This window comes from Natrix helvetica, assembly GCF_964273705.1.
Source record: "Natrix helvetica genome assembly, chromosome: 2".
Taxonomy (NCBI): domain Eukaryota; kingdom Metazoa; phylum Chordata; class Lepidosauria; order Squamata; family Natricidae; genus Natrix; species Natrix helvetica.
The window spans coordinates 186,346,875-186,372,423 of record NC_138552.1 but is presented as its reverse complement, the minus strand read 5'-3'; the positions used below and the strand labels follow the sequence as shown (position 1 = coordinate 186,372,423).

Genomic DNA, 25,549 nt, shown 5'->3' with positions numbered 1-25,549 from the left:
GTTCGAGTCGCACTGGCTCAAGGTTGACTCAGCCTTCCATCCTCCCAAGATCGGTAAAATGAGGACCCAAATTGTTGGTGCAATATGCTGACTCCGTTAAACTGCTTAGAGTGGGCTGTAAAAGCACTGTGAAGCGATATATAAGTCTAAGTGCTATTGCTATTGCTAAAAGTCTATAGAAAAATTCTTAGAACATCAACACAACAGTGTACATAAGTATCAATATAACCTCCCCCCTGTCTCTCCTCACCCTTCCTTTCTTCTTTCTTCCTCTTCAAAGCTTAATAAATTCGTTAAACCAAAAGCAACATATAGAGTTGAAAAGTTAAAAAAAGAAAGTGAGCTGCCTTTTCCAGATCTTAGTGGATGGGCAAATCTCATTGCAAATAGTGGTCTTTAGACAGCAGAATCTAAAGCCATGTAGAGTCTTAGAGATGGCAACAGCACATTAAATTGCACCTGGAAATCCATTGGTACACTTCATGTTTGGCCAGATGTCCAACCATACAATCAGGTATCACCCAATGGCGTCAAGTAAATATTAAAATACAGAGGTAGAAGTGAACTCAACTTCCAAAATTCTCCAGCCAGCAGGTTGAGGAGGCACACCTGAGCAAAAACATTTCTCTTTTCCCAGGCATTTCAATTGATAAACATTTTGATTTGAAATACTCTCTACAGTGGAAGAATGGATTTTACAGATTAAATATTAATAAATATGTCACTTATTTATTCATTAATTTATTATTTTGCTGTTTTACAGAAGTTGGTTTTTAAATAAGGTTTTAAATAATTTGGTTATTTATTCAGAAGGAAAAAACATTGCAACTTTTATTTATTAAGGAAGAAAAAACACATTTGAAACAAAATTGGAAGCTTTATGAAAACTAATCTCATTGATGTGCACAAAAGGAATTTTCATTTGTCAGCAGAAGCTACTCATAGAGACTATAAAGTTATGTAAACCACAAGCATTGTTGCAGATTGATGAATGGTGAATATTTATAGAATGGAGAACTAGAAAAATGCTTGTTTGGCTAGTAACATATTTGCCTTCTCCAAACTAAATGTGCTTCATTTTGAATTTCTAATGTAGTTTTAAAATAACCTTTATTGTAAATTGATGGCTTGCTCATTTCAGTAGGAAGTGTCTAAAGTACTTAAATTCTAATTAATCCTGTTAAAACTCTCATCATCATATAAATACTGTTGAAAAATCCTAATTAAGAAATAAGTTATATTCTTACCCTTGGCTTAGCCATTGCCAGTTTGAGGTTTTAGAGTACATTTAGAGTAGACCAGTTGAAACCTGAAGATGTGTTAATGGGATTTAAATAATGATCTTCCTTGTTTAGGTAGACACCATTTGAATTTTTGATGCCATATTGATATGGATGCAACCTAGGATTAAATTTCTCCTTTTTGAAGATGCCCCACACAGTTAACTCATGCTTACCTGATGAACCAGCAAGAACCTCATTTTTTCATATATACAGTTGACCATAGATGTACCCCTATCCTATACTTATGCCTTTGATTTATCAAATGTAGGACTTTGCCTTTGTCTTTTAAGTTCAGCTTGCTAGTTTTTGTCTATTTTTCCAACTTATTCTCTATTTTTGTGTTGGCTTCAAATACGATATCCATATTTTTTGAACCCTTCATTCAAGTCATTAATAAATACAATGAATTGCAGAAGGCCGAGAAGGGGTGCTGCAGTGTACCACCCAGCACATCACCTCAGCTTGACCTTGAACCCATTAATGTACAGTCAGATACAACTCTTTAACTAGCGCTGTACTGATCACACGTTCCAGATATTTCTACCTGTCCATTCTTTCTGGAGTGAGTCTTGCTCCCCCCAACAGTTTTCCGGAGCGAAGGACAGGAGGCTGCAGTGGATGGTATTGACACACCCATTTGGATGTAGATAATCTGCCAAGGGGGCTGCAATATCTCATCGAAGGAGCAATTGCGTCTGGAATTGCGCATGGATTGCAGCAGCAGACTGCTCGGTCCTTAGCACCAGATCAAGGTGGGAATTCTAGGGCCAGCTCATCCCAGGCTCGGCCTCCATCCAATCCCGTGAGCCGCCCTGCCTCTCCTTCCCTGATTAGTGAAGGTTCAGTAGCAGGGGGCAGACCCCAGAGAGATCCTGACCTGTCTGAGGATGAGGAGGATGACAAGCCGAAGCCTCCGGCATTTACTGGACTATTCCCCCCAAATTTATTCCGGTCTCTTCTGCGCAAAATGCGTGCTACTGCACAGGTAGAAGAGGAGGGGGGGATAGATGGAGCTAGGGAGGGGGCTAAGGAGGGCGCTTCTGATGGGCCTGCAGCAAAAAAGCCTCGGGGCCCAGTTTTTTCTGAACCCTGGGTGGTGAAGGAGGAGATTCCTGCCCCTCACCTCTTCCTGGAAGTTGTGAAGAAACAATGGGAAAAGCCCACTGCCTTCCCAAACCCTGGCAGTAACGACAGACATTTTTATAACATTGAGCCAGATTTCTCCCAAGCATTACAGGTTCCCGCCGTGGACCCACCTGTGGTGGCCCTGGCGTCTCCTGCATCTCTGATGGCCAAGGACGTAGCAGACAACCTTAAGGCAGATGACAGGAAGGCGGAGATGACCCTGAGGAAGACATTCCAGTCAGCGGCCTGGGCCATCAAGGCAGCAGCATTGGCCTCATTCTTGAATTGCACGGCGACCCTGTGGATGGAGAAGATCCAGGAACGCATTCCCCCAGAGAATGTGCGATTGCATCAGGATTTAAACAAGTTAGTGGCAATGGCGCAGTTTTTGGCTGATGCCACACTAAACGCGATGAAGTTTGCCTCCAGGGCTATGGCGTCATCCGTGACCTCCCGTCGCCTCTTCTGGCTCGGGGTGGCAGGCGGACAGCAAGTCCAAATGGCAGCTGGCGTCGGCTGACTACAGGGGGGGGTTCCCTCTTCGGGGCAGCCCTGGAACCGCTCTTGTGGAGGACAAAAACAAGAAAAAAGTCTTATCCACCTTGGCGAAGAAGGCGGAACAAAGGTCAACCCTGTTTTACCGCAAGCCCTCGTACCGTCCCCCGGAACAGGAGGCTCAGCGGAGCAGGTACTCTTTTCCCAGGTCAGAGAGGACATCTGACCACAACTTCAGTAGGGACAGATCCCACTTCCAGTCTCAGAGTAAGCGGCCCTTTCGAGGGGGAGATGGGTGTCCCTACCGCTGGGGCAAATAGGTCAAACCCGACCCCACCCATTGGCGGTCGCCTGGCTCTCTTCTCTGAGGCCTGGGCGAGGATTTCCTCTGATGCCTGGGTAATCAGCCTGGTCTCACACGCTTCGGCTAGAGTTCCTCTCCATTCCCCCCAACCACTTTCGCACATTTTCCCCGCTGCAAAATCTAGACAAGCGCAGGCGGATGCGTCAGCCATTAAGCATCTGCTTGACATTGCCGCGATAGAACTGGTCCCCTCGGACCAGGAGAACCGGGGGTTCTATTCAACTCTGTTCCTCGTGCCAAAAGCTTCGGGGGGTTGGATTGCTATTCTCGACTTGAAGCTCTTGAACTAACATCTTGTGTACCGCAAGTTCAAGATGGCCTTGCTTAAATCCATTCTAGCAGGCATACGGGAGTGGGATTACAGGGCATCTATAGACCTCACGGAGGCTTATCTCCATATTCCCATCCTCCCACTACACAGGCGGTTCCTACGGTTCTCCTATCTCGATCGCCACTACCAATATAGGGCCCTACCTTTTGGGTTATCCTCTGCACCTAGGTCATTCACCAAGGAACTGGCAGTGGTGGCAGCCTACCTAAGGGGTTTACCCATTAGGCTGCATTGCTACCTGGATGACATCCTTGTCCAGGGGGCATCCCCGGGTCAGACGAGGGCAGACCTCTGGCAGGTCATGGACACCCTTCAGGGGCTTAGGTTCTCCGTCAACTTTGAAAAGAGTTCCCTCATCCCATCAACTAGAATTCTCCATTTAGGGGCGGTTATAGACTCCTGTGCAGGGAAGGTTTTTCTCTCCCTGGACCGCAGGGCCAGTTTGGTTAAGATGGTTAAGCAGGTCCGTAGGTACCGTTATGTTCCCATAGCCCTTCTATCCAGCTTGTTGGGGAAACTCCTATCCTGTATCGAGATAGTACCATGGGCACAGTTGCACGCCAGAACTCTGCAGTGGCGACTCCTACCGTTCCAGAGGGCCAACACCAACAGCTCACCGGCCAAGGTCGAGGCCACCCCTCAGGTACTGATTTCCCTCAAGTTGGCGCATGGCCGGTGGTCCTGGCAGGAGCTCTGGCACATCAACTGGCTGTAGCTCCGGGTGATCCATCTGGCATTTTGACATTTCCAGACCGCTGTCGAGAATCATCACTTCCTGGTCCTTACCGACAACGTGGTGGCCAAGGCCCATATCAATCAGCAGAGCGGCACACATTCCAGGACACTGAACACCGAAGCGATGTCACTGGGCAGCTGGGCAGAGAGACTCCTGTTGTCGATCCGGGGCGGAGACCCATGGGCGGGGAACTCATGCATGCATGGAGGAAGAAGTTGAACCTCTGTCTGGATTTGACTCCTTAAATATAGCATAGAACAGAGGTGTCAAACTCGATTTCATTGAGGGCCACATAAGGATTGTATTTGACCTTGGGTCGCCAGGGTGGGCATGGCCATCACTCAGGGCTGGGGGCACCTGTGGTGGCCCCAAGCACTCTGCCAGCAAAACCGGGCTCCCAAGTACCAGTTGTGGCCCTCGTAAATTCCATTTTGGCTGCGATGGCCTTCTGCAACACTCTGCCAGCAAAATCGGAGCTCGGGAGGGCCTCACGCAGCCCTCCCGAACTCTGTTTTCACTGCAGAGGCACCACGAGCCGGTCCTTTGCTTTTCCCCGCAAGCCAGATCTAAGCACCCTGTGGGCTGGATCCGGGCCCCGGGTCTTCAGCTTGACACCCCTGGCCTAGAGAGAATTAGACACCAATGAGGGATCAATAATCCCGGTGTATGGAAAAAATGGTCTGGGATATCACTAATTGTTTCTGAATCCTTTACAGTTATAGCAGCTTCATCTGTCTCTTAGGAAAACAGGACTCTCTGTTGCTATTTGCCACTTGTTTATTTAAACATAACACAAACCTATCTTATCGTTTTTCTGTAGGACATGAGTTCTGGGAACAGTCTGAATGTAACACTAATCTCATTTCTGAAAACAAAAAAGAAGGAATCACTTTTCTCTGCCTATTGTATATAGGTAGACCGAATATTTTAGAATTTAGCCTTCAATAACAGTTTAGATTTGTGTGTAAGATGCTTAGGCTGATGGTTTAAATATTTTTTTAATTATAGATTTTTAAGTTTTATATTGATCATGAATTACTTTTAAGCAAACACTCTGCTTTATAGCCATGTGTTTTCTAGAAAGTAAAAGTGGCTGTTCCATACTTAAAATAGCTGTAGTGCTAAATGGACAATTATACTGCAGAGTGTCAAAAAGATTCTGTGCAGTCTTACTAAATTTCAGTGGAAGCTGATTATAAACTGCTTGGAGAGAGAGAGAACTCGATTCATATTGTATAACTGATTCAAAAACTTTTTCTTTCCCAAAACAGCTTATGAAACTGGACTACAAAAATATAAACATTGAAGTGTCTAGGAACAAAGTACAAGTAGATGTGCAATGAGTTAACTACTGAAAATGAAGAATTTGAAAAAGGAAAATATTCAGAGGAATGAAATGAGTACAATGAAACAACAACTTTTTTTTTTGCTAAGGTCCAACAGTAACACACACAGAGAGTCTTAATCAAAGGGTGGTTAAAGAAAGAGATTGCAGTTTTAAAAAGCTTGATTAAAAATCAAAAAGTCTTGGTGTTGCAGGCAGAGAAGGCTATATCTGAAGCTTGGTAAGTTTGTGTCCCATTTCAGTGTATGAAACTGCAGTTCTTTTTTTTGTTGTTGTTGCAAGGCATTGCTAAGAAACTATTGGAGGAGGCTGGTTTTTGTGAGGTTTTGAGCTAAGCCTTGTACCTGTATCTCTGATTGGATAAGAACTGTTGCTAGGCTCTTAGTTCCTGGGCAAATTAGGAAGTTGAACAAGACCTGTTTGAACGGCTGCCTTGTTTTTCTCAGTTGTCTGCCTCTCTTTCTTGCTTTGTTCTTCCCCCAGAAGGTACAGTAAATAAGATATGTTCACATCATTTTTTAAAGTTGCAACACATATAGTAAAGGCTGAGCAGTCTCTAAGCAGTAAACATTGTTTTAAATACACTAAGCTTTAGAGCTGTATATCAAAATGAAAAAAAATGTGTTTATTTCACCAGGCAAAGGCACTATTAAAGAATAAAAGTTTTTTTTCATTCTATAGCATATTTATAGGATTATATAGTTCTTTAAAGACAAATAAAATTATGATTGCATAAGCTGTTGAAGATCACTCACCACCCAGTTCAACAGGGTTTTTATACATCTGATGAAGTGGACTGTGATCCACAATAGACTGCACAATTGTTTGTTTGTTTTTTTACACTTTAAGGGTTCTTTGTTCTTTCTGTTGCAGAATACTACTTTGATTCTCCTTTTGAAAACTACTGAAAAGTATTTCTGCCACCCAAAAAATATAGTGACTTAAAAAAAGCAGCTGATGGTTATAACCTTTATATGGAGTGGGTTTATATGGCTCAGAAATATATCAACACCAGGCCATGGTAGCAATAATTACAATAATGTTACAATTATAACAATGCAATTAGATGGTACATATAATTAAGGCTATTAGAATACATAGAAACATGGCTACCTCTTAGGAAGGCATTGAAATACAAACAATTTAATGAATATTATTAAATAGTTAAGCTACTAGGTATAATTGTGGCTCTAAATTTCCAAATAAAGTGTATTCTATAGGGATCATGGGGAAGGACAACCCATTATTACTGAAAGCAGCTATCTCAAATTGAAATAGAATACAGGAATTTTAACAACTAAACTAAAAATGAGTTATAAATAGAGCAGTTATTGATCTTAACTAATAAAAGAGCTGTAAACTCAAACTGTTTGCTACAGAATGAACCTTCACACTTTCTGACAATACATTTTCCTAATTTTCCAAAATTTACATTCTATTTATATAAGATAAATAACATTATAATTTTCTCTACAGTTATTAAGAACAAGCCGTGTATACGATTTTGGATATGCCTTATACCCACTCTCCTGTCCTAAAGGAAAATGAGATTTAGTTTATGATAGGAGCTTTCTAAATTCTGCTTTGTAGATTATGGGTAACTGTTTTCTTAGAAGAAGATAAAGAAAACAAAAAAGTGACCTCTGTTATTTCCATAAATTAATAGTGAAGGAGCTAAGCCTTTTGTCTTCTTAACACATAATATTGGCTTTTCCTTAATTCAACTATGCTGAATTAAGTTTTAAATAATCATTGCATTAAACTGTAGTAACTGCATGAACGTATAGTAGTAGAAATGTCTGTAGTAGATGAAGACATGCCCATGAAAACATCTTGAAAAAGAACATTATAATTGGTTAGATTAATGTAATGTCTGCACAAGAGCAAAGCCTGCCAGCTGAAAAATATATATCATTAACTACAGGTAGTCCTTGACTTACAACAGTTTATTTAGTGATGTTCAGAGTTACATCATCACGGGAAAAAGTGACTTATTATCATTTTTCACACTTATGACCATTGCAGCATCCCCGTGGTCACATGATCAAAATTTCAGATGCTTGGCAACTGACTCATATTTATGAAAGTTGAAATGTCCAGCGGTCATGTGGTCACCTTTTGCGACGACCTAACAAGCAAAGTCAATGGGAAAACCAGTTTCACTAAGCAGGTGAATGACTAATTTACCAACTGCAGTGATTTACTTAACAACTGTGGCAAAAAAGTCATAAAATGGAGCAAAATTCACTTAACAACAGTGTTACTTAGCAACAGAAGTTTTGGGCTCAATTGTGGTCATAGGTTGAGGACTGCCAGTATAAGAGGAAAGTCTGACAATTTAGTATCTCTAAAATACTGTGGTCTATTTTGTAGTGAGCTGCCTAACATTTTAGTCTATTTACAGAACTTTTCAGTATCAGAAGTTAAGCAATAATATATATGGGCATTTTTAAAGAAAGTGAGGCTATACCTGCTCTCAACAAGGAGAAACCTACCTAAAGAGGAGAATTTTCTTCAGGGCTTTTCACACAAAATGATTGAGAAAGTTATCTCTCTGCTATTGATTAATGGAGTCTGACTTTTTCCAGGCTTTCATGGAAACCTGGAAAATGGGCTTCTAAAAAGTGTTCCTAACTTTAACAAATAGATTCCTTAAAGGTGCTACATATTTTTCAAACTCAAGGGAGGGGCAGGTGCGAGGACAGATTAAGAACACGTAGTCGGTTGGGAGACCGTGGTTATTGGTCATACCCAGTCGTTTGTACCAACCCCCGCATACTAGGTGGTCAGGATCTACAGACCCAGGGCCTGAGGCTGCTGTTATGCAATGCGAGGTCCGTTGTCAACAAGGCCCCTCTCATCAATGATCTGATTCTGGAGGGGGAGCCGGACCTCGCAGGAATAACTGAGACCTGGTTGGGCCACGAGGGAGGTTTACCCCTCGTGGAAATGTGCCCACCAGGTTATCGAGCATTCCACCAGCCTCGGGCCCAGGGAAGGGGCGGTGGGGTAGCAGTGATTATCCGGGAAGACCTAGAGCCGAGAGAGTTCACTGTGCCGCAGACATCCGGGTGTGAGTCCCTTGTCGTGAGATGGGGCCCAGGGAGACAGTTGGGCCTGCTGATAGTATACCTGGCTCCTCGCTATACATCAGCGGCCCTGCCTGAACTCCTCGAGCTGATCGCATCGGTGGCAGTTGAGACCCCCAAACTTTTAGCGAGTCCCTTTTTGGGAGAGGGGGCGGTTTAGAAATGCGAAGAATAAATAAATAACTAAATAAATAAATGGGGGATTTCAACCTGCCGTCGATGGGAGAAGCGTCCGAGGGGGTTCGGGAGTTCATGGCTTCCATGACAGCCATGGACCTGACTCAATTAATTCAGGGCCCTACACACGAAGGAGGCCACATGCGGGACCTCGTTTTTGTCTCTGGCCAGTGAACGAGTGATCTGGGAATAGGGGATTTAACTATCACTCCCCTGTCATGGTCAGATCACTCACTTCTCCGACTTGACTTCCGTGGTGCTACCCCCCGCTGCGGGGAGGCGGAGCCGGAAGGCATTAGATGGTTCCGCCCCAAGCGCCTGATGGAATTGGATAAGTTCCAGATGGAGCTTGGGCCACCTCCTGTAGCCCTGACCCGCCCCCGGGTAGAGGACCTGGTAGCCGCATGGAATAGTGCGACTGCCGGGGCCCTAGACCGAGTGGCGCCTTTGCGGCCTCTCCTGCGGCAACGAACCACCCTGGCCCCTTGGTTTACCGAGGAGCTAAGGGTGATGAAACGCCACAAGAGACGCCTAGAGAGTCGTTGGAGATCCTCCCGCTCCAAATTTGACCAAGCACAGGTACGAACCTACTTAAGGACGTACCTTGTGGCATTAAGAGCAGCCAAACGTCGACATTGTGCCGCTCTTATTGCGTCCGCAGATAACCGCCCTGCCGCCCTGTTCCGGGTGACCCGCTCCCTTCTGTCTCAGAGGCCGCGGGAATCCCCTTTACAGGGCAGGGCAGAGGAATTTGGGAAATATCTGCAGGATAAAATCGCTCAAATCCGGAGGGAATGGGTCCCTTTCAGTGGGCTAGTGGAGACGCCCGAGGCGAGTCTTGAAAGACCATTCTGGGAGGAGTTTGACTCGGTTGCCATCGAGGATTTGGACAGGTTACGTGGACGTCTGCGACCTACCACATGTTTATTGGACCCGTGTCCCTCCTGGCTTGTACTGGCATCCTGGGAGGTTACACCCAACTGGCTCCTGGCCCTAGTGAATGCTTCGTTGGGCGAGGGGTCTCTGCCGGCCGCCTTGAAAGAGGCGGTTGTGAGACCCTTACTCAAGAAGCCTTCCCTGGACCCAACGGAGCTAGCCAATTATCGTCCAGTCTCCAACCTTGCCTTCTTAGCGAAGGTTGTAGAGAGTGTGGTGGCCCAACAGTTTCCACGTCACCTGGAGGAAAATGATTGATGGTTGATGATCTCTGGAGGGCCAGAGATAGGGGTTGTTCCTCTATCCTGGTCCTATTAGATCTCTCGGCGGCTTTCGATACCATCGACCATGGTATCCTGTTGCACCGGCTAGAGGGGTTGGGGGTTAGGGGCACCGTTTTACGGTGGTTCGGCTCCTACCTCTCCGGCCAGACGCAACGTGTGTTGGCAGGGGAGCAGAGATCAACCCTGAGCCCCCTCACTTGTGGGGTGCCACAGGGGTCGGTCCTCTCGCCACTCCTATTCAACACATACATGAAACCGCTGGGCGAGATCATCCGTGGCTTTGGGGTGGGATATTATCTGTACGCTGATGATACTCAGCTGTACATTTCCACCCCGAACCACCCCAACGAGGCCGTCGAAATGATGTCCCAGTGCTTGGAAGCCGTACGGGTCTGGATGGGTGACAACCGACTCAAACACAACCCCTCCAAGACGGAGTGGCTGTGGCTTCCGCCCCCCCGGTTCAACCAGTTGCTTCCATCTCTGGCCATCGGGGGCGAGCAACTGGCCCCCATGGAGCGGGCGCGCAATTTGGGCGTCCTCCTGGATGCCCGGCTGTCCATGGATGACCATGTAACAGTCGTGGCAAGGGGGGCGTTCTACCAGGTCCGCCTGGTGTGCCAATTGCGCCCCTTATTGGACCGGGATGCCTTACGCACAGTCACCCATGCGCTGGTGACGTCTCACCTAGACTACTGCAATGCTCTCTACATGGGGCTTCCCTTGAGATGCACTCGGAGACTACAGTTGGTCCAGAATGCGGCCGCGCGGGTGATTATGGGGAGTACTAGGTACTCCCATGTAACACCTCTCCTGCGCGAGCTGCACTGGCTTCCTGTGGTCTATCGGGTGCATTTCAAGGTTCTGATTACGATCTTCAAAGCGCTCCATGGCACAGGACCTAGTTACCTGCGGGATCGCATCCTGCCCCATACATCCCTACGACCAATCCGCTCGCACAGAGAGGGACTTCTCCGGGTGGCATCCACTAAACAGTGTCGGGGGGCGACACCCAGGAGTAGGGCCTTCTCTGTGACGGGCCCAGCCCTTTGGAATGACCTCCCCCTTGACATCAGGATTACTTCCGATCTCCGCTCCTTCCGTGTAAAGCTCAAGACCCACCTTTTTCAATTATCAGGCCTGGCTCAACCGTAGTTTCATCCTATTCCTCCTGACAGTCTTTTTAAATTTGTAATTTTTAATTTGGGGTATTTTAATTGCTAATTTTATTACTATTATTGTATGTTTTTAATGACTGTTACCTCCTCCGTGTATGTGTATGCGTGTATGTGTATGTTTATATGTATATATGTATGTGCTCTTATTGTACGCCGCCCCGAGTCCCTTGTGGAGAGGGAGCGGCTAACAAATTAAATTTATTATTATTATTATTATTATTATTATTATTATTATTATTATTATTATTATTATTATTATTATTATTATTATTATTATTATTATTAATTATTATTATTATTATTATTATTATTATTATTATTATTATTATTATTATTATTATTATTATTATTATTAAAAGCATGGAAAGAGTCATGCTGGTTCAGCAATTATAGAGAGGGTCTATATTCGGGAAAGAACCAAAGCATTTCTTCTGATTCCTTTTTGAAGAATGTGCAACTGTAGTTTCCATGCCCATTCCCAGAGAGATGTACTCTCTCTGTACATCTCCAAATCAACTAACGGAGGGGATTAGGGTTTCCCACCACCTCCCCAAAAAATTACCATATGTTCCCAGAGTTAAAGCAAATGGAAATGAAATTCAAAGGGGAATTGTGGATGTGGTCTGTAGCTGCCTCATAATGATCTGTTCTTAGAATACTTAAACACAAAGTATATAGCCGCAATCAATTAGATGCTTTCCCAACTCATCCATAGTGGTGTTGTCTGAGGCAGCCCTAATAAGTAGCCACATTGCTCTGTTGAAACAATAATAATAGCAAAGATCTCTTCTCATGTCACACTAAATGCAGCAATTTCCAGAAGACATGGTTATTTCTGTGTTTTAAAAACGAACATGTAAAAGATAGCAATATTTCAATTTTGCAGTTTAAATAGTTCCCTTTCTTGGGAGAGAAAAGTGTTATTGTTTACTAACTGTACAGAAATCCTTGTACAGAGTTTATGTGAGAACAAAGGAAATATGTGTTAAGTAAACTGAAATGTTAATTAATGTAACTTATGTATTCTTTTAAGTGCGAAGAGACATGGTTTAGTTAACGTGCCCAAGAATTATTAAACAAATCATCAGGACATTTAGAGCATTTCTCTGAATAGGTTAAATAAGATAATGTGACGAAACCCATTGCTATGTACACCAAATATTTTTAGTTAAGAGGGAAAAAGATTATCAATTTGGTCCACAACACTGCATAAATGATTGGTCTAGACCAGTGGTCGGCAAGCCGCGGCTCGCGAGCCACACGCGGCTCTTTACACATTTTAATGCGGCTCTTCTGTGTGCCGGGCGCCCGCTACCCTCCCTCCTCTCGGGCACTTCAAAACAAGCGCCCCTTTCCCTTTTTTCTTTTCGACCCACAATGATTAGGGAGGATCCTGAAGTCGGGCGGGGACGAGAAGCGAGGAGGCAGAAAAAGAAACGGAGGCTAAGGAGCTTCCCCCAGCCCCCTCCCAGCAAAAATCTAACCGGGGAGCCGGGTGGGCAGTAGCAAATTAGCCGATCACGCCGCGTGGAGGATCCTGAAGTCGGGCGGGGACGAGAAGCGAGGAGGCAGAAAAAGAAACGGAGGCTAAGGAGCTTCCCCCCCCCCGCCTCCTCCCAGCAAAAATCTAACCGGGGAGCCGGGCGGCCAGTAGCAAATTAGCCGATCACGCCGCGTGCGTGATCGGCTAATTTGCTACTGTCCGCCCAGCTCCCCGGTTAGATTTTTGCTGGGAGGGGGCGGGGGGGAAGCTCCTTGGCCTCCGTCTCTTTTTCTCCCTCCTCGCTTCTTGGGGCTCCACCAATGGGGGAGTTTTAAGAGGTAACAATTGGCTGTTTTAAGACTGGTAGACTTCAATTCTCAGAATTCTGGGAGTTGAAGTCCACCAGTCTTAAGAGCCAATTTTGCAGATTCCTGGGCTAATATGATTGATGCCCTTGGTGGACTTCAATTCTCAGAATTCTGGGAGTTGAAGTCCACAAGTCTTCAAGCTGTCAGGTTTGAAGACCCCTGGGGTTTTTTTTTCTAAACAGTTAGGGGTGCAAGGGTCTTGCAACTTGACAGCTTTAAGACTTGCATGCTTCAATGCCAGAGTTCCTGAGCCAACATGACTGGAGGAGGAATTCTGGGAGTTGAAGTCCACAAGTCTTAAAGCTGTCAGGTTTGAAGACCCCTTGGGGTTTTTTTCCTAAAGGATTAGGGATGCAAGGATCTTGTAACTTGACAGCTTTAAAACTTGCGTGCTTCAAATGCCAGAGTTTATTGAAACTAAAAACAGTGTACCATCCTATGTATTTTCGGTTTTAAAAATGTGGCTCTCAAAATAAATTTCAATCGTGGTTTTGGCGAGATTTGGCTCAGTTGAAAAAAAAGGTTGCCCACCACTGGTCTAGACCATGGGTCATCAACCTGGTCCCTACCGCCCACTAGTGGGCGTTTTGGGATTCCAGGTGGGCGGTGGGGATTTCGGAGGTTAAAACCTCCTTTTGAACTAACGCGCGCGAGAAGCGCTGTCCCATCGCCAGGGAAACAGTGAGGTGAATCACGTAGTTGCTCAGATCACATGGGCGCAGCCCAAGAAGACATTTCTGAGAAGAGAAACTTCTCCGGTCGGGCTGCGCCCGTGTGATCTGAGCAACCACATGATTCACCTCACTCACTGTTTCCCTGGCGATGGGACGGCGCTTGCCTGCGCTTCACCAGCTCAGGCGCGACCGGAGAAGTTTCCTCAGCTCCTCACCGCTCCTCAGGCATTTCTGAGAAGAGAAACTTCTCTGGTCGCGCCTAAGCTGGTGAAGTGCTAGAAGGGGGGGGGAGGAGCAGAAAAGACAAAAAGGAGAATGAAAGGGAGAAAGAGGAGGTGGGGGATAGGGGATCCTTGCTGCTTTCTGAGCTTGGGAGGGGGGAAGGAGCAGAAAAGACAAAAAGGAGAATGAAAGGGACAAAGAGGAGGTGGGGGATAGGGGATCCTTGCTGCTTTCTGAGCCTGGGGCGGGGGAAGGAGCAGAAAAGACAAAAAGGAGAATGAAAGGGAGAAAGAGGAGGTGGGGGATAGGGGATCCTTGCTGCTTTCTGAGCTTGGTGGTTTTCTTACAGACATTTCATTACCAAACTAGGTAACATCATCACTGCTAAAAGGGAGTGGGGTTGTGGGGAAAGGAGGAGGAGGAGAAGTCGAGTAGAAACTGATAGCAGGGACAGGCAGAAGCGGAGCAGAGCAGTTGCAAAATAGGAGAAAGAAAAGGCAGGAGAGAATTGTTGTTGGCTAATAATAAGTGGGCTAACTAGCTCAGCCTTACTTTTGTACATAGCTCTATGGAAGATAAAAAAAGGAGATAAAAAGGAAAAGCACCGAAAGAGGAGACCTTCATTTGTTCCTTACGAAAATCGAACCAGATATCAAATATTTAGTCTCGCATCAGCCTCAAAGATCTCATTAATCACTAGTAAAGCTAATTTCAATTTACTTTATTGTTTTCTAATTAAACTTTATAAAGTTAAAAACATTATAAATATGCATAAAGTAGAAATAAAAAGATAAATGTATGTACATTTCTTTTTTTAAAAAACACCCTCCTTTCTAAAAAATATTCTGCACTTGCGCAAAAACTGGTGGGCTGTAAGGAAATTTTTCCATCAAGAAAGATCCATTAGTGAGCGGTAGGTAGAAAAAGGTTGACTACCACTGGTCTAGACATATATGGGAATTCCCATTATGTTGTTTGTAGGAAAGTTTTGCTACAGCTGACCAAAACATAATGTTCTAGCGATAGAATATTTTGCGTATAAAACATCCTTTGGCATTCTCTAGGTCAGACTGGGAACGATTCTTGTCTAAAATTCTGGAAAAGTGCTGGTGATTAGACTGATTTGCTATAAAAGTTGTTACTGATTTTGATTGCATCATATAATGCAGGTGACATTTTATCAGGAGAAATAGTATCTGGCCTGAAATACAGAGTTTGCCTTTGGCAGAGTGCCAGAGGAATTCCTAGCAAATGCTCTGCATTCTGCATCAGGTGTAGGTGGAAGAAACTGGTGTTTGGAAGTCACTTGCAAAGGATGTACTAGGTATATGGGCCTTGTTTGATAGCAAGATCATCTTCCCTAGGCATTCCCTTAGCACTTGTTTGTCGTGTGTTTTCTACTGCAACAAACATTTGCACTGGATAAAACAAACATTTCCCATATTCTTTCTTACTAGACTGACATAAGGTTGTTACGCTCTCCCAACACATTTTTGGGATCCAAATAAAATACTTCAAATATTGCTACAAGCATACAGTTGCGTGTTTTTTTAAGGGGGAGAGTAACATGCAAACTATATTGGTTAGAGAGTAGTACTGCAGGCCACTTCAGCTGACTGCTAGCTGCAGTTCAAATCTCACCAGCTCAAGGTTGACTCAGCCTTCCATCTTTCCAAGGTTAGTAAAATGAGACTTGTCCGGGGCAATATGCTGACTCTGTAAACCGCTTAGAGAGGGTTGTAAAACACTATGAAGTGATATGTAAGTCTAAGTAGCATTGCTATATTGTCTATCAACCCAGCACTCATCTGTACATGCCAAAGCCCTTGAGATAATTTAACAAATCTGGACACTGGAAGGCTGGGACAAGAGTCCCTTTTTTTTACTCTTCCCGTTGTTACAATTATTCCATTTATTTTCAGAAGGCGGTCAAGCGATTCTCATCCTGCACTGCAAAGAGGCCGTTTAAAAATAGCCTCCTCTTAATGTTGCATGAAGAACAGGAGAGGAGGACTAAAAGGACTCCAGAGGCCTTGCCTGCCGCATTTCTACAGCGCTCGGCCGGCCTGCTTGAGAAGCTGCGTTGAAAGCGCCACCCGCTTCTCCGCCCTCATCCCGGAGCCTTCTGATCATTCGCTCCCTTCCCCGCAAGGTAGCCCATTGGGCCACGCCCCAAAAGGCTCCGGGCCCGCTCATTGGTGGGCGGCGGGCCAAGGGGAAGGGCTCCGTTTGTCCTGTTTGTACCCGGCTCGGGATGCCCCGCCCGCCAGCTGTTTTTAAAGTCTCAGCCGGCTTGAGCTCTTCCGAGTGCTAAGCTGTGCCTGTCGGTGGGGAAGCGAGCGGCGGCGGCGGCGGCCGTGGCAGCACAGCGGCGGTAACCCCGACTCGCGTTTAGGCATGAAGCTAGCGAGCGACCCCAACCCAACTCGGGACCGCGAAGTAGGGCGACCGTTTCGCTGTACTAGCTGTGGGAACAAGGTAAAAAGACCCGAGGCGAGACGGAGAATCCAGGGAAGCGCCGTGTCGTTTGAGGACTCGGCAAGGATCAAGCAGGGAGTCTTGTAGGATTGATGGAAGTGGGGATGGGGAAGATACTCTCTGGGTTTTTCGGGGTCGGCTAGCAAAGCTGAATGGAGATGATAAATATTGAGCTGCAGGATGCGAAGGCAAAAGCATCAAATATACGGTTGGAAAATAAGCAGAGCAATTAGAAAGTTTGTTGGCAGTGAAAGGGTTCAAGAATGAATTGTTGACAGGTCTGGTCTCTGCTGAATCAACCCTGGTGTAAATCCAGGAATGAAAATGTTAGAATCTTTCTAAAGTATTTGAAATATGATTTTATTTTTATTATGAGGTTAAAATATACCCTTAAACTCCTTGTTAATGGTAAAGAATGGGGACAGCATTTGCGATGGGAATTAGTAGCTTGGCTTATTTGGTAGTGCATTTCCCTTTCCCAGGAAGATTTTCCATACTGTTGCTTGTTTTGCCATTTAGTTTGCTTTTGGCTTAAGATACAGAAAAATAGAAAAAGTATGGCCTCAACACTACTTGTTCTTATACATAAAATACAATGGTACCAGTGGAAGTGTAATGCTACTGAGATTTGCTTTGAAGGTGATTTTGAAAATCAGACAACCCCCCCTCCCTCCCCAGTTTATGCTGTTGAAGCTCCTATTCAATACCACTTTTCACCCTTGTTGCCATTAAATACCAACTAACCAAGGTGAACAGACTGGGTTAATGCTTTTTTGCCATGTGAAATCCTAAAATGAGTGATTGGAAACTGCAGAGAAATAAAATGCAGTTAAGCCATGCAAATAACTTATTTGTGGATAGAGCTTCTTGGCGGCAGACCAGACTGCTGTAAAAAGATGGTGGGTTTGTTTGTGCAGGAGCTATGCAAGCAGCAGCTAAATGCTTTTCATCTGGCAAGAATACTCATCCAGTGGCTCTAAATATTCTTATTCTTTGATAAACTTAGACTTCTAATATATTAGCATTCTGTATATTGTGGTTTCATGTTTGTTCTGTAATTGAAATATTAGTATGCTTTGTTCATGGATATCACTTTTGCAATCTGAAATGAGTTGCTGGTTGCATGAAAATATGACAGATATTGGGCTCTAATGGTGTTATGGATGGGTATTTAATGTTTTCAAAGTGTCTTTATGAATAGTGCGGGTTGTGCTATCATTTAATCCAAAAGCCTAGAAATAAGATTTAAGGAATTGTATGTTAATTTTGGAGTGAAATAAGAGAATAATAGAACAGGCGAACTCTACTTATGAAGACCTTATTCTAGGAAATTTAACATGTGACAGTTATATGAAGTCAGTTGTGTACCTCATAAAAAATTTTATAGACAATATCAGTTTTGTATAATCTCTTATAAAACTTGGCATCAACTCACTTCCTCAATTGGTTGTTTGGAGGCTGACTCAAGGAAAATCTCCAGTTGTGTTGTTGTTGTCCAATTGTAAAATAGAGAACAGTATGTGGGTGGAAATGGTTTCTGTGAATGTTCCCACCCCTAAAAATATTGCTTAGCTTCAGAGATCCAACTTGCCTGTCTTGTCCACTTCAGTAATAAGAGTAGAGAAAAATATAATTGTTTTAGCCATTCATTGTACTTAAAGGGAAATGTACAAACCACCAACATAAATCTTACTACATGAAAACATAATATGAAATCATTTATTAGAAACTGAAAAGAGCTATAGAGATTTAAAGATGCATATGGTTGCATGCCAATTTAAATATCTAAATTGACCAGAAAATGTTTCTGAGAGAGAGGGAAAGGGTGGGGAGAATAAGGATGGATCCTTGTCCCAAGTGGATAAGCATTTAAAAAGGGTGAGTAGGCAGGTATAAATGAGAAAAGAAAGCTATATATTGAATGCAAATGACAATAGCATAGAAATTAAGGGGTTATTAAAAGCCTCAGGGGAAAGATAGTTTTGAGGAAGAATTTTAAAAACTGTAAGATCTTTCGGAGCATAAATATAAACGGAGAGAGGGAAAGGGAAAAATTGTATGAGGAAACCAACACCTACTGAGGATGGTTTTGGTAGAAATGAAAGTTGAGAAATGGCAGAGGAAACTTTTTATGGTTTTAATTGTAAAGACAATAGATTCTGAACTAGTTAGAAGATCAGTGCATGGACTAAAAGAACTGTGTTATTAATGAAACCGTTCTGGATAAAGGTTTAGCAATAGAAAACAAAAAAAAAAACAAGAAAGCTTCAAGAAGTGTAGATGAGAGGCAGAACATGATAAAGAGTTTTCCCCAAGGAAGGGGGGAATAGAGAACAAAGAAATCTTAAGACAGAACAGCTTTTGGGTCTTGTTCTCAGTATGTTTAGAGGTAAAAATAGGGAACATGCGATAAAAGGCATAAGAAGACATTTTAATCCTGGGATATGGAACTTCAGTAGATTATGACAATAATGAAATAAAATACATTGGATTTGAGGAACTGATTGGAGAGATACTGTACTGATAAGATACCTTGAAGAAAAAGTTTTAAAGCATAATTATTTTTGACTGAGGAATCAAGGTGGGGTCCAAAACATATGTACTGATTCTCTAATGTTTCTGGTTTTTTGGCAGCCTTTGCCTTTTGTCTGTGGTGAAGAACTGCTATTCTTGAACGAACTGATAGAACCTGAAAGTAGAATAAGGAAGATGGGGCATTTCAATGTTTGCCCATACTGTTTTGAGAAAGGCTGCAGAAAAGATTGAGTGTCTCATGTTGTTTATATTAGCCCTGCGTATTGTCTTGCCTACCTATTACATTTATTCAAACTGATTGAAGAAAAAAATAGCAATGTGTTTATCAAGTAGATATATTGAATACATGCCATTAAAGATAAAGAATATGTGCCTATTCCCTGCCCCCCCCCCAAAGAAAGTTGTTATATTTTCATAAAAAGAGAGCTGCTGCCAGGGTGAATGAATAGTGATGGTGTGGCAGCTGTGGTTGTGATAACCTATTGGGATGCTTATAGCTACATCACAAAGGCCATGTTTTCATTTACTGTCAATTTCTAAAATAAATGGAATGTGTGTATGTGTGCATGAGACATAAAATGCAGTATTCGATGCACCTTCCCCCTCCCTAAAAGTGGGTGAACTTTTAGGTGCGTCTTATAGACCGAATACAGGCATTTTTGGCCTCCTGAACCCTCTGTATTTTTTGGACTATAAGATGCACCTAGATTTACAGGAGGAAACAAGAAAAAAAAATTGGGCCTCCATGCATCATGTTTTTGCCCTCCCTGGCCCCCAGAAGCACTCTGCAGTGCTCTGTATCTCCCGTTTTCACCAAAAATGAGTCCATTTTTGCCAAACATGGGTCCATTTTAGGGGCCCCGAGCCCTCCGCGCATCACATTTTCACCCTCCCCAGCCCCCAGAAGCACTCTACAGTGCTCTGTACGTCCAGCTTCACCAAAATTGGGCCTGGCTTTGGCCTGCATAGTGCTTCTGGGGGCCAGGGAGAGCAAAAATACAACACACAAAGGCCAAAAAAAAATGTTTTTTCTTGTTTTCCTCCTGTAAATCTAGGTGTGTCTTATAGTCCAAAAAATACGGTAACGTCTGGCTCATTTTACCATTCATCCATCCTTTTTAAAATATTTTTTTAATCCTGCCTTTATTATTTTTATAAATACCTCAAGGCAGCAAATATATCTAATATTCCTTCCTCCTCCTATTTTCCCCACGACAACCTTGTTAAGTGGGTTGGACTGAGAGAGGGTGACTGGCCAAAATCTGTTCTCCAGAACCTGTTGTAAGATAATCACTTTGCCCACATATTCATTTTGCTTTTTCAGCCAAAACTCCAGCAGTGCTTTTCAAAAGGCCAAGTCTTGCTTTTTAAAAAAATAGCTGGTCTCTACTACTTATTATTTTTTAATGGGTGAAGGTACATATATATCATAATTTGATATATATTTTTCCAAACTCAGAAGAAAAATATTTTCTTCTAACACAGAACTTCTTTTCCGGATGAAGTGATTCTGCACACACACACACACAAAGAAATGATTATGTGACTTAGGGCTTGTCCACAATAAGAAAAGCAAGCTGCTGTAGTTTTGTGAATTCCATAAGGTTATCTTTTTAACTGCATAATCATACAATTGCAAAATTAGTTCATGCAGTGTGTGTGTATAAAGGTGTTTTTTAAAATGCCACTTGGGTAATCTGAGTTCACTGCTTTTGTAATATGTTTAAAAGATCTTAGATGAAAACATTTTAGTTGTGCAGTGGGGCTTGAAAATTAATTCAGCGAAAGTTTTGCGGTGGATAAAAGTTTCAAGTTGACTATAAATTCAGTCTAAGAAATTTCTGTTTGTTCTTTGTCATTTCTAAATAGACATATTAAAAATCCTATTGCATGTACTTTTGTGGCTTCCCCCTCAAGTCCTGATAAAATTACAGCCCTGTTACTTCCTGAAAGATACAGAGAGATTTCATACATATTCTGTTTTGCGGATATGCAGATGTACTTCAAAAGCCTCCAGTATCGCTGACATTACCCTGCTAGCAGCTGTGTACTGAACTCCTTGTTCTTGACCCTTTGCCAAGTACTTTATGCAAAACTAGGTTTTTTACTGAACCAGGTTTCATTGTTTTTAATGGCAGCAGAATGGTGCACTGTAAACAAGTGTGGTTTGTTATGAAGCATGGGCAGAACATTTCCAGTGATTGCACTTCTGAAATACAAGGCCGGTTCTGTTTCAGTGGTGAAGCATTAATTGCTCTCAAAGCCACAGCTGAAATGTTTATAACTAAAAAGTCCAGGTACTGTAGTGTAACATTCTTTTCTAGGAACTTGGAATTAGGATCCCCAGACCACTGGGACAAGGACCAAGCAGATTTATCCCAGAAATGGAGGTAGGTATGTAAGTCTTTCTGATTTGTATGAAAACAATGAAATTATGACATTTTTGCCAGGGTGGGAGGGGATTTTCAAAGTTTAATGTTGACTGAAGATCAGTTGTTAATCTGCAAATTGTATTGGCCACCCGGAGTGCAACAAACCATTAGTAGTGTTTGGCAGCAGGAAAAGATATTCATGTAATTTTAATACAGATAGTCCTTGACTTACAACAGTTCACAGTGACCGTTCATAGTTACAACACTGAAAAAAGTGAGTTATGACCATTTTTCACAGTTATGACCTTTGAAGCATCCCCATGATCATATGATCAGAATTCAGATGCTTGGCAACTGGTTCATACTTACGACAGTTGTTGTGTCCCAAGGCCATGTGATCTTCTTTTGCAACCTTCTGACAAGCAAATTCAATGGGGAAGCCAGATTCACTTAACAGCCAGATTGCTAACTTATCCTGCAGTGATTCACTTAACAACTGTGGCAAAGAAAGGTTGTAAAATGGGGCGAAGCTCATTTAAGAAATGTCTCAGTTAACAACAGAAAATTTGGGCTCAATTGTAATCGTAAGTTGAGGACAACCAGTATTTAATTGGCCATTTTAAACTGGTTGCCCAATTCTTTTGGGCATCAAATATTGTTTGACCTGATCCATAATTGTAACAGACCTGCATGTTCAATAAATATAATTAGCTGGTGAACTTTAATTCCAAATTAAGATTCACAAGTGGCTTTCTGAGAGTGATTTATTTTCCACTACTTAGCAATTTGGAAGACTTTAGTGACTATCCCATTGTTGATAATTAAATATATGCTTTCTATTTATTTCTCAGTTAAAATGTGCCTCCAGATAACTAATCAGCCACATTATTAATTTGTAGTTCACATACTATTTGCCATGTTTGGGCGATGGCTAATTTTTAGAATCTCTTCTGTGCCCCAACTCAATGTGTGCACAGTATATAGACTTCACAACTTATTTGAACGGTTTTTCTCATTCTCAGAGACTTGAAGATATATGGACTTAAACTCCCCTCAGTCTTCAGCCAGCATTTCTGGCTGGGGAATTCTGTCAGTTGAAATCCATACATCGTAAAGTTGCTGAGGTTGAAAAACAATGGCTTTGAAGGTTACAATTATTTAAAATATGTTATTCTTGCTCCTAGAAAATATTGTTGCTGTGGTTCTCACGCACATACACCCCTTTCATTCACACAGATTCTTCAAGTGAGCGCCGAGGATCCTCAGATGTCTTCTTTGTTTGCTGAGTCTTTCACAACTTTGGGGCATTTGGATAACATTACATTGGTGATGGTTTTTCATCCACAGTATCTGGAGAGTTTTTTGAAAACTCAGCATTATCTATTGCAGATGGATGGTCCACTGCCGCTTTGCTATCGACATTATATAGGTATAATGGTATGTTGAATTATGACCCATGAAACTTTTTTTTACAGCATTAGCGTTTCTCTTTAAAGTTTATGACTATGTGCTTAGAAAATCTCAGTATCTCTGTCAATTTTATTAATTTGTAAAGAAAATAACAGCGTTCCATCTCTGGAATATTTTAAGAATCCTAATAAGTTTCTATCTGCACTAAATATTATACTCAAATTTATACAGTACCGTAGATGCAAATTCTTTATTAACATGAGCAACAAAGAAGTTGGCTTTTGTTCACATTGTCATGTTCCATAAAAGCAGTCAATTTAGTATCGCGGTGCTGAGTGAAGTGGTTTTCTCATTCCCCCTTCAATATTTCTTGATCTAAATCTATTCTACAAGCCCTTTCTCATATTACTCGCTTTTTAGCATTTGCTGAATAGAGACCTCATACAGCTCTAAAGCACCAAAGCAAAGCTAATATTAAGTAGACTTTTAGGAAAATAAATTTAAAATTATGACATAGATTTAGATAAGAGTTCAAGGGGAAAGTTTTAAATGATTCCTAACTCAATACTGATGTTTTATAGCTGCATTTAAATTAAATCAAAAATGTTGCTCCCACAATCTGACAAGCTGAACTGGGCGAGTTCAGTTGTGAATTTGGAAACCTCCTATACTTTTAATAATCTTGCCAAAGGCTCTATGATAATTTCAGTAGAAGAGTACATGTAGCTCAGAACTGAACTGTAGAGTGCTTGGTGTTCTCTTAGCTTCATTGTTTGCTTGCAGACATTACTCAATTAGGTAATATCATCAGTGCTAGTGAGAGTGGATTTGCTCCCTGTTTATATGCAGTAGTTTGCCCTCCCGGTTTTGATGGGGATGAGGATTTCTACTTGGAAGTTCCTTGATGAGGGCATTGTTTTCTGCTTGTTTGTCTGGTGTTAATTGATGTTTATCTGGGTGTTGACTGCTGAGAGAGATTGTTCTGGTCTTTGATTCCTTTTTAGCTTTTGTCTCTTGAATGGCATGTAAATGTGGTTTATTTCTTACAATAGCTGATTTGTCTGACTACCAAGCTTCTAGGAATTCTCTAACATTTTTGGAATTGGTCTAGGATGCTCACAGCTTCCCAGTTGAAACTATGGTTGAGTCTGTCCATTTTTGGCTGCATGAGATTAAGGAGTTTTCATTGTGTCCTTCTGACAGTTCATGGATCTACTCTTGTAGTCTTCTGCCTGTCTGTTTTACATAGTGGCTGCTATAGTTCTTATACTGTATGTAGTAGATGACTTCTGTTTTTCCTTCATGTTTTTTCCTTCATTGTTTTGGTTTACTTAAGAGGTTTTGGACGGCTTTAATTTAAATTAGTTTGTGTGTTATGGTAATGCAGTGTGGGTGAAATAATCCTGCTGATTTTTTCTGAGATTTTTGTTGTTGTAATAGTGTTGTCCTTTTCATAGCTTTTGTTGGTTATACTCTAGTTGATTGAGTAGTCAGAAACTTTTTGATAAAGCTGCATGGATATCCATTTTGTTGGAAGATAGCAATGGCACTTGGACTTATATACTGCTTCACAGTGCTTTTACAGCCCTTTCTAAGCAGTTTACAGAGTCAGCATATTGCCCCCAACAACTTGGGTCCTCATTTTACCAACCTCAGAAGGATGGATGGCTGAGTCAACCTTGAGCCAGTGGGACTTGAACTGCTGAACTGCTGAGCTGCTGGCAATCAGCAGTCAGCAAAAGTAGCTTGCAATACTGCACTCTAACCACTGCACCACCACAGCTATGCAGAGATGTCGCCTAGGCATTCTGTTTTCTTGTTCTGATGTATGGTCTTGCTGCTGTGTGTGTTTTTCTGAATAATGTTCTTACACAGCTCCTCTTGTAGGAGGTTGGGTTGTAACTTTGGTAATGGATTGCATCCTGAGATTATGAATAGGATTTTTGGCTCATTGAGGTTGTCCACATGCATGCTTGTTACATCCTGGATGCAAAAGTAGCCAACTACTAAGTGGTGCATATGGTTAGTTCTTGTATAACCTGTTTAGCAGTGGTCAAGAAGATAACTTTAGATATAAATGCTATAAATATTAGGTGGCATTATTTTTATTAAATAGATTAACATGTAGTGATGATCCAACATCCAAAATCCTGGATTTTTGGATATCATACATGGGCTCTTCTGGGTTACCGTGTTGCGAGGAGTTTGCAGAGGAAGAATATTTTATTGATCCAGTTTAATTTTGATAGTATATTTCAGAGGCTCATATGTAGCCTTTTGGCCTGCATCCTATGATTTTTATCCTGTTCGTTGACATCTATGTAAAACTGTTAAGAGATCACTTGAAGATCAACAGTAAAAGTTTATTGCCTAGGATTGTGTAGGCAATAAATGCAGAATAGTCATTGCCCCAAAAGATTAAGCAATTTATTCTAACGATTTTTTTTGTAAGCCACTATATGCAAATGCTTTTTAGGGGAAAATTTGGATATCATTTCAGTCAATTAAATTTCTTTCTAGAAATACAACCCTTAAATCAGTGTTGATCAATGTACAGCTTGCCAGATGAAACTGTTCTATTCCCCATCAATCCTCACCAGTGGGATCATTAGTGAGAGATGAAGGAGTTGCAGTTCATCCTAAATCTAACTCATTCCTGTAAAT

The 25,549-nt window shown here is 42.4% G+C and overlaps 1 protein-coding gene across 4 annotated transcripts in view; it reads left to right on the top strand.

Moving 5' to 3' along the window:
- The window catches only part of SESN1 (sestrin 1), a 71,060-nt gene that overhangs the window by 31,132 nt on the left and 14,379 nt on the right, over positions 1-25,549 (top strand). For 2 of the 4 annotated variants that reach the window (XM_081941605.1, XM_081941603.1), the window contains 2 exons: positions 21,428-21,493; positions 22,712-22,912. In XM_081941605.1, coding sequence (XP_081797731.1) covers positions 21,488-21,493; positions 22,712-22,912 — 207 coding nt within the window. In that variant the 5' untranslated portion in view covers positions 21,428-21,487. Of the gene's footprint in view, positions 1-16,377; positions 16,569-21,427; positions 21,498-22,711; positions 22,913-25,549 lie in introns of those variants that run through there. The other 2 variants (XM_081941604.1, XM_081941606.1) reach the window with 2 other exon arrangements.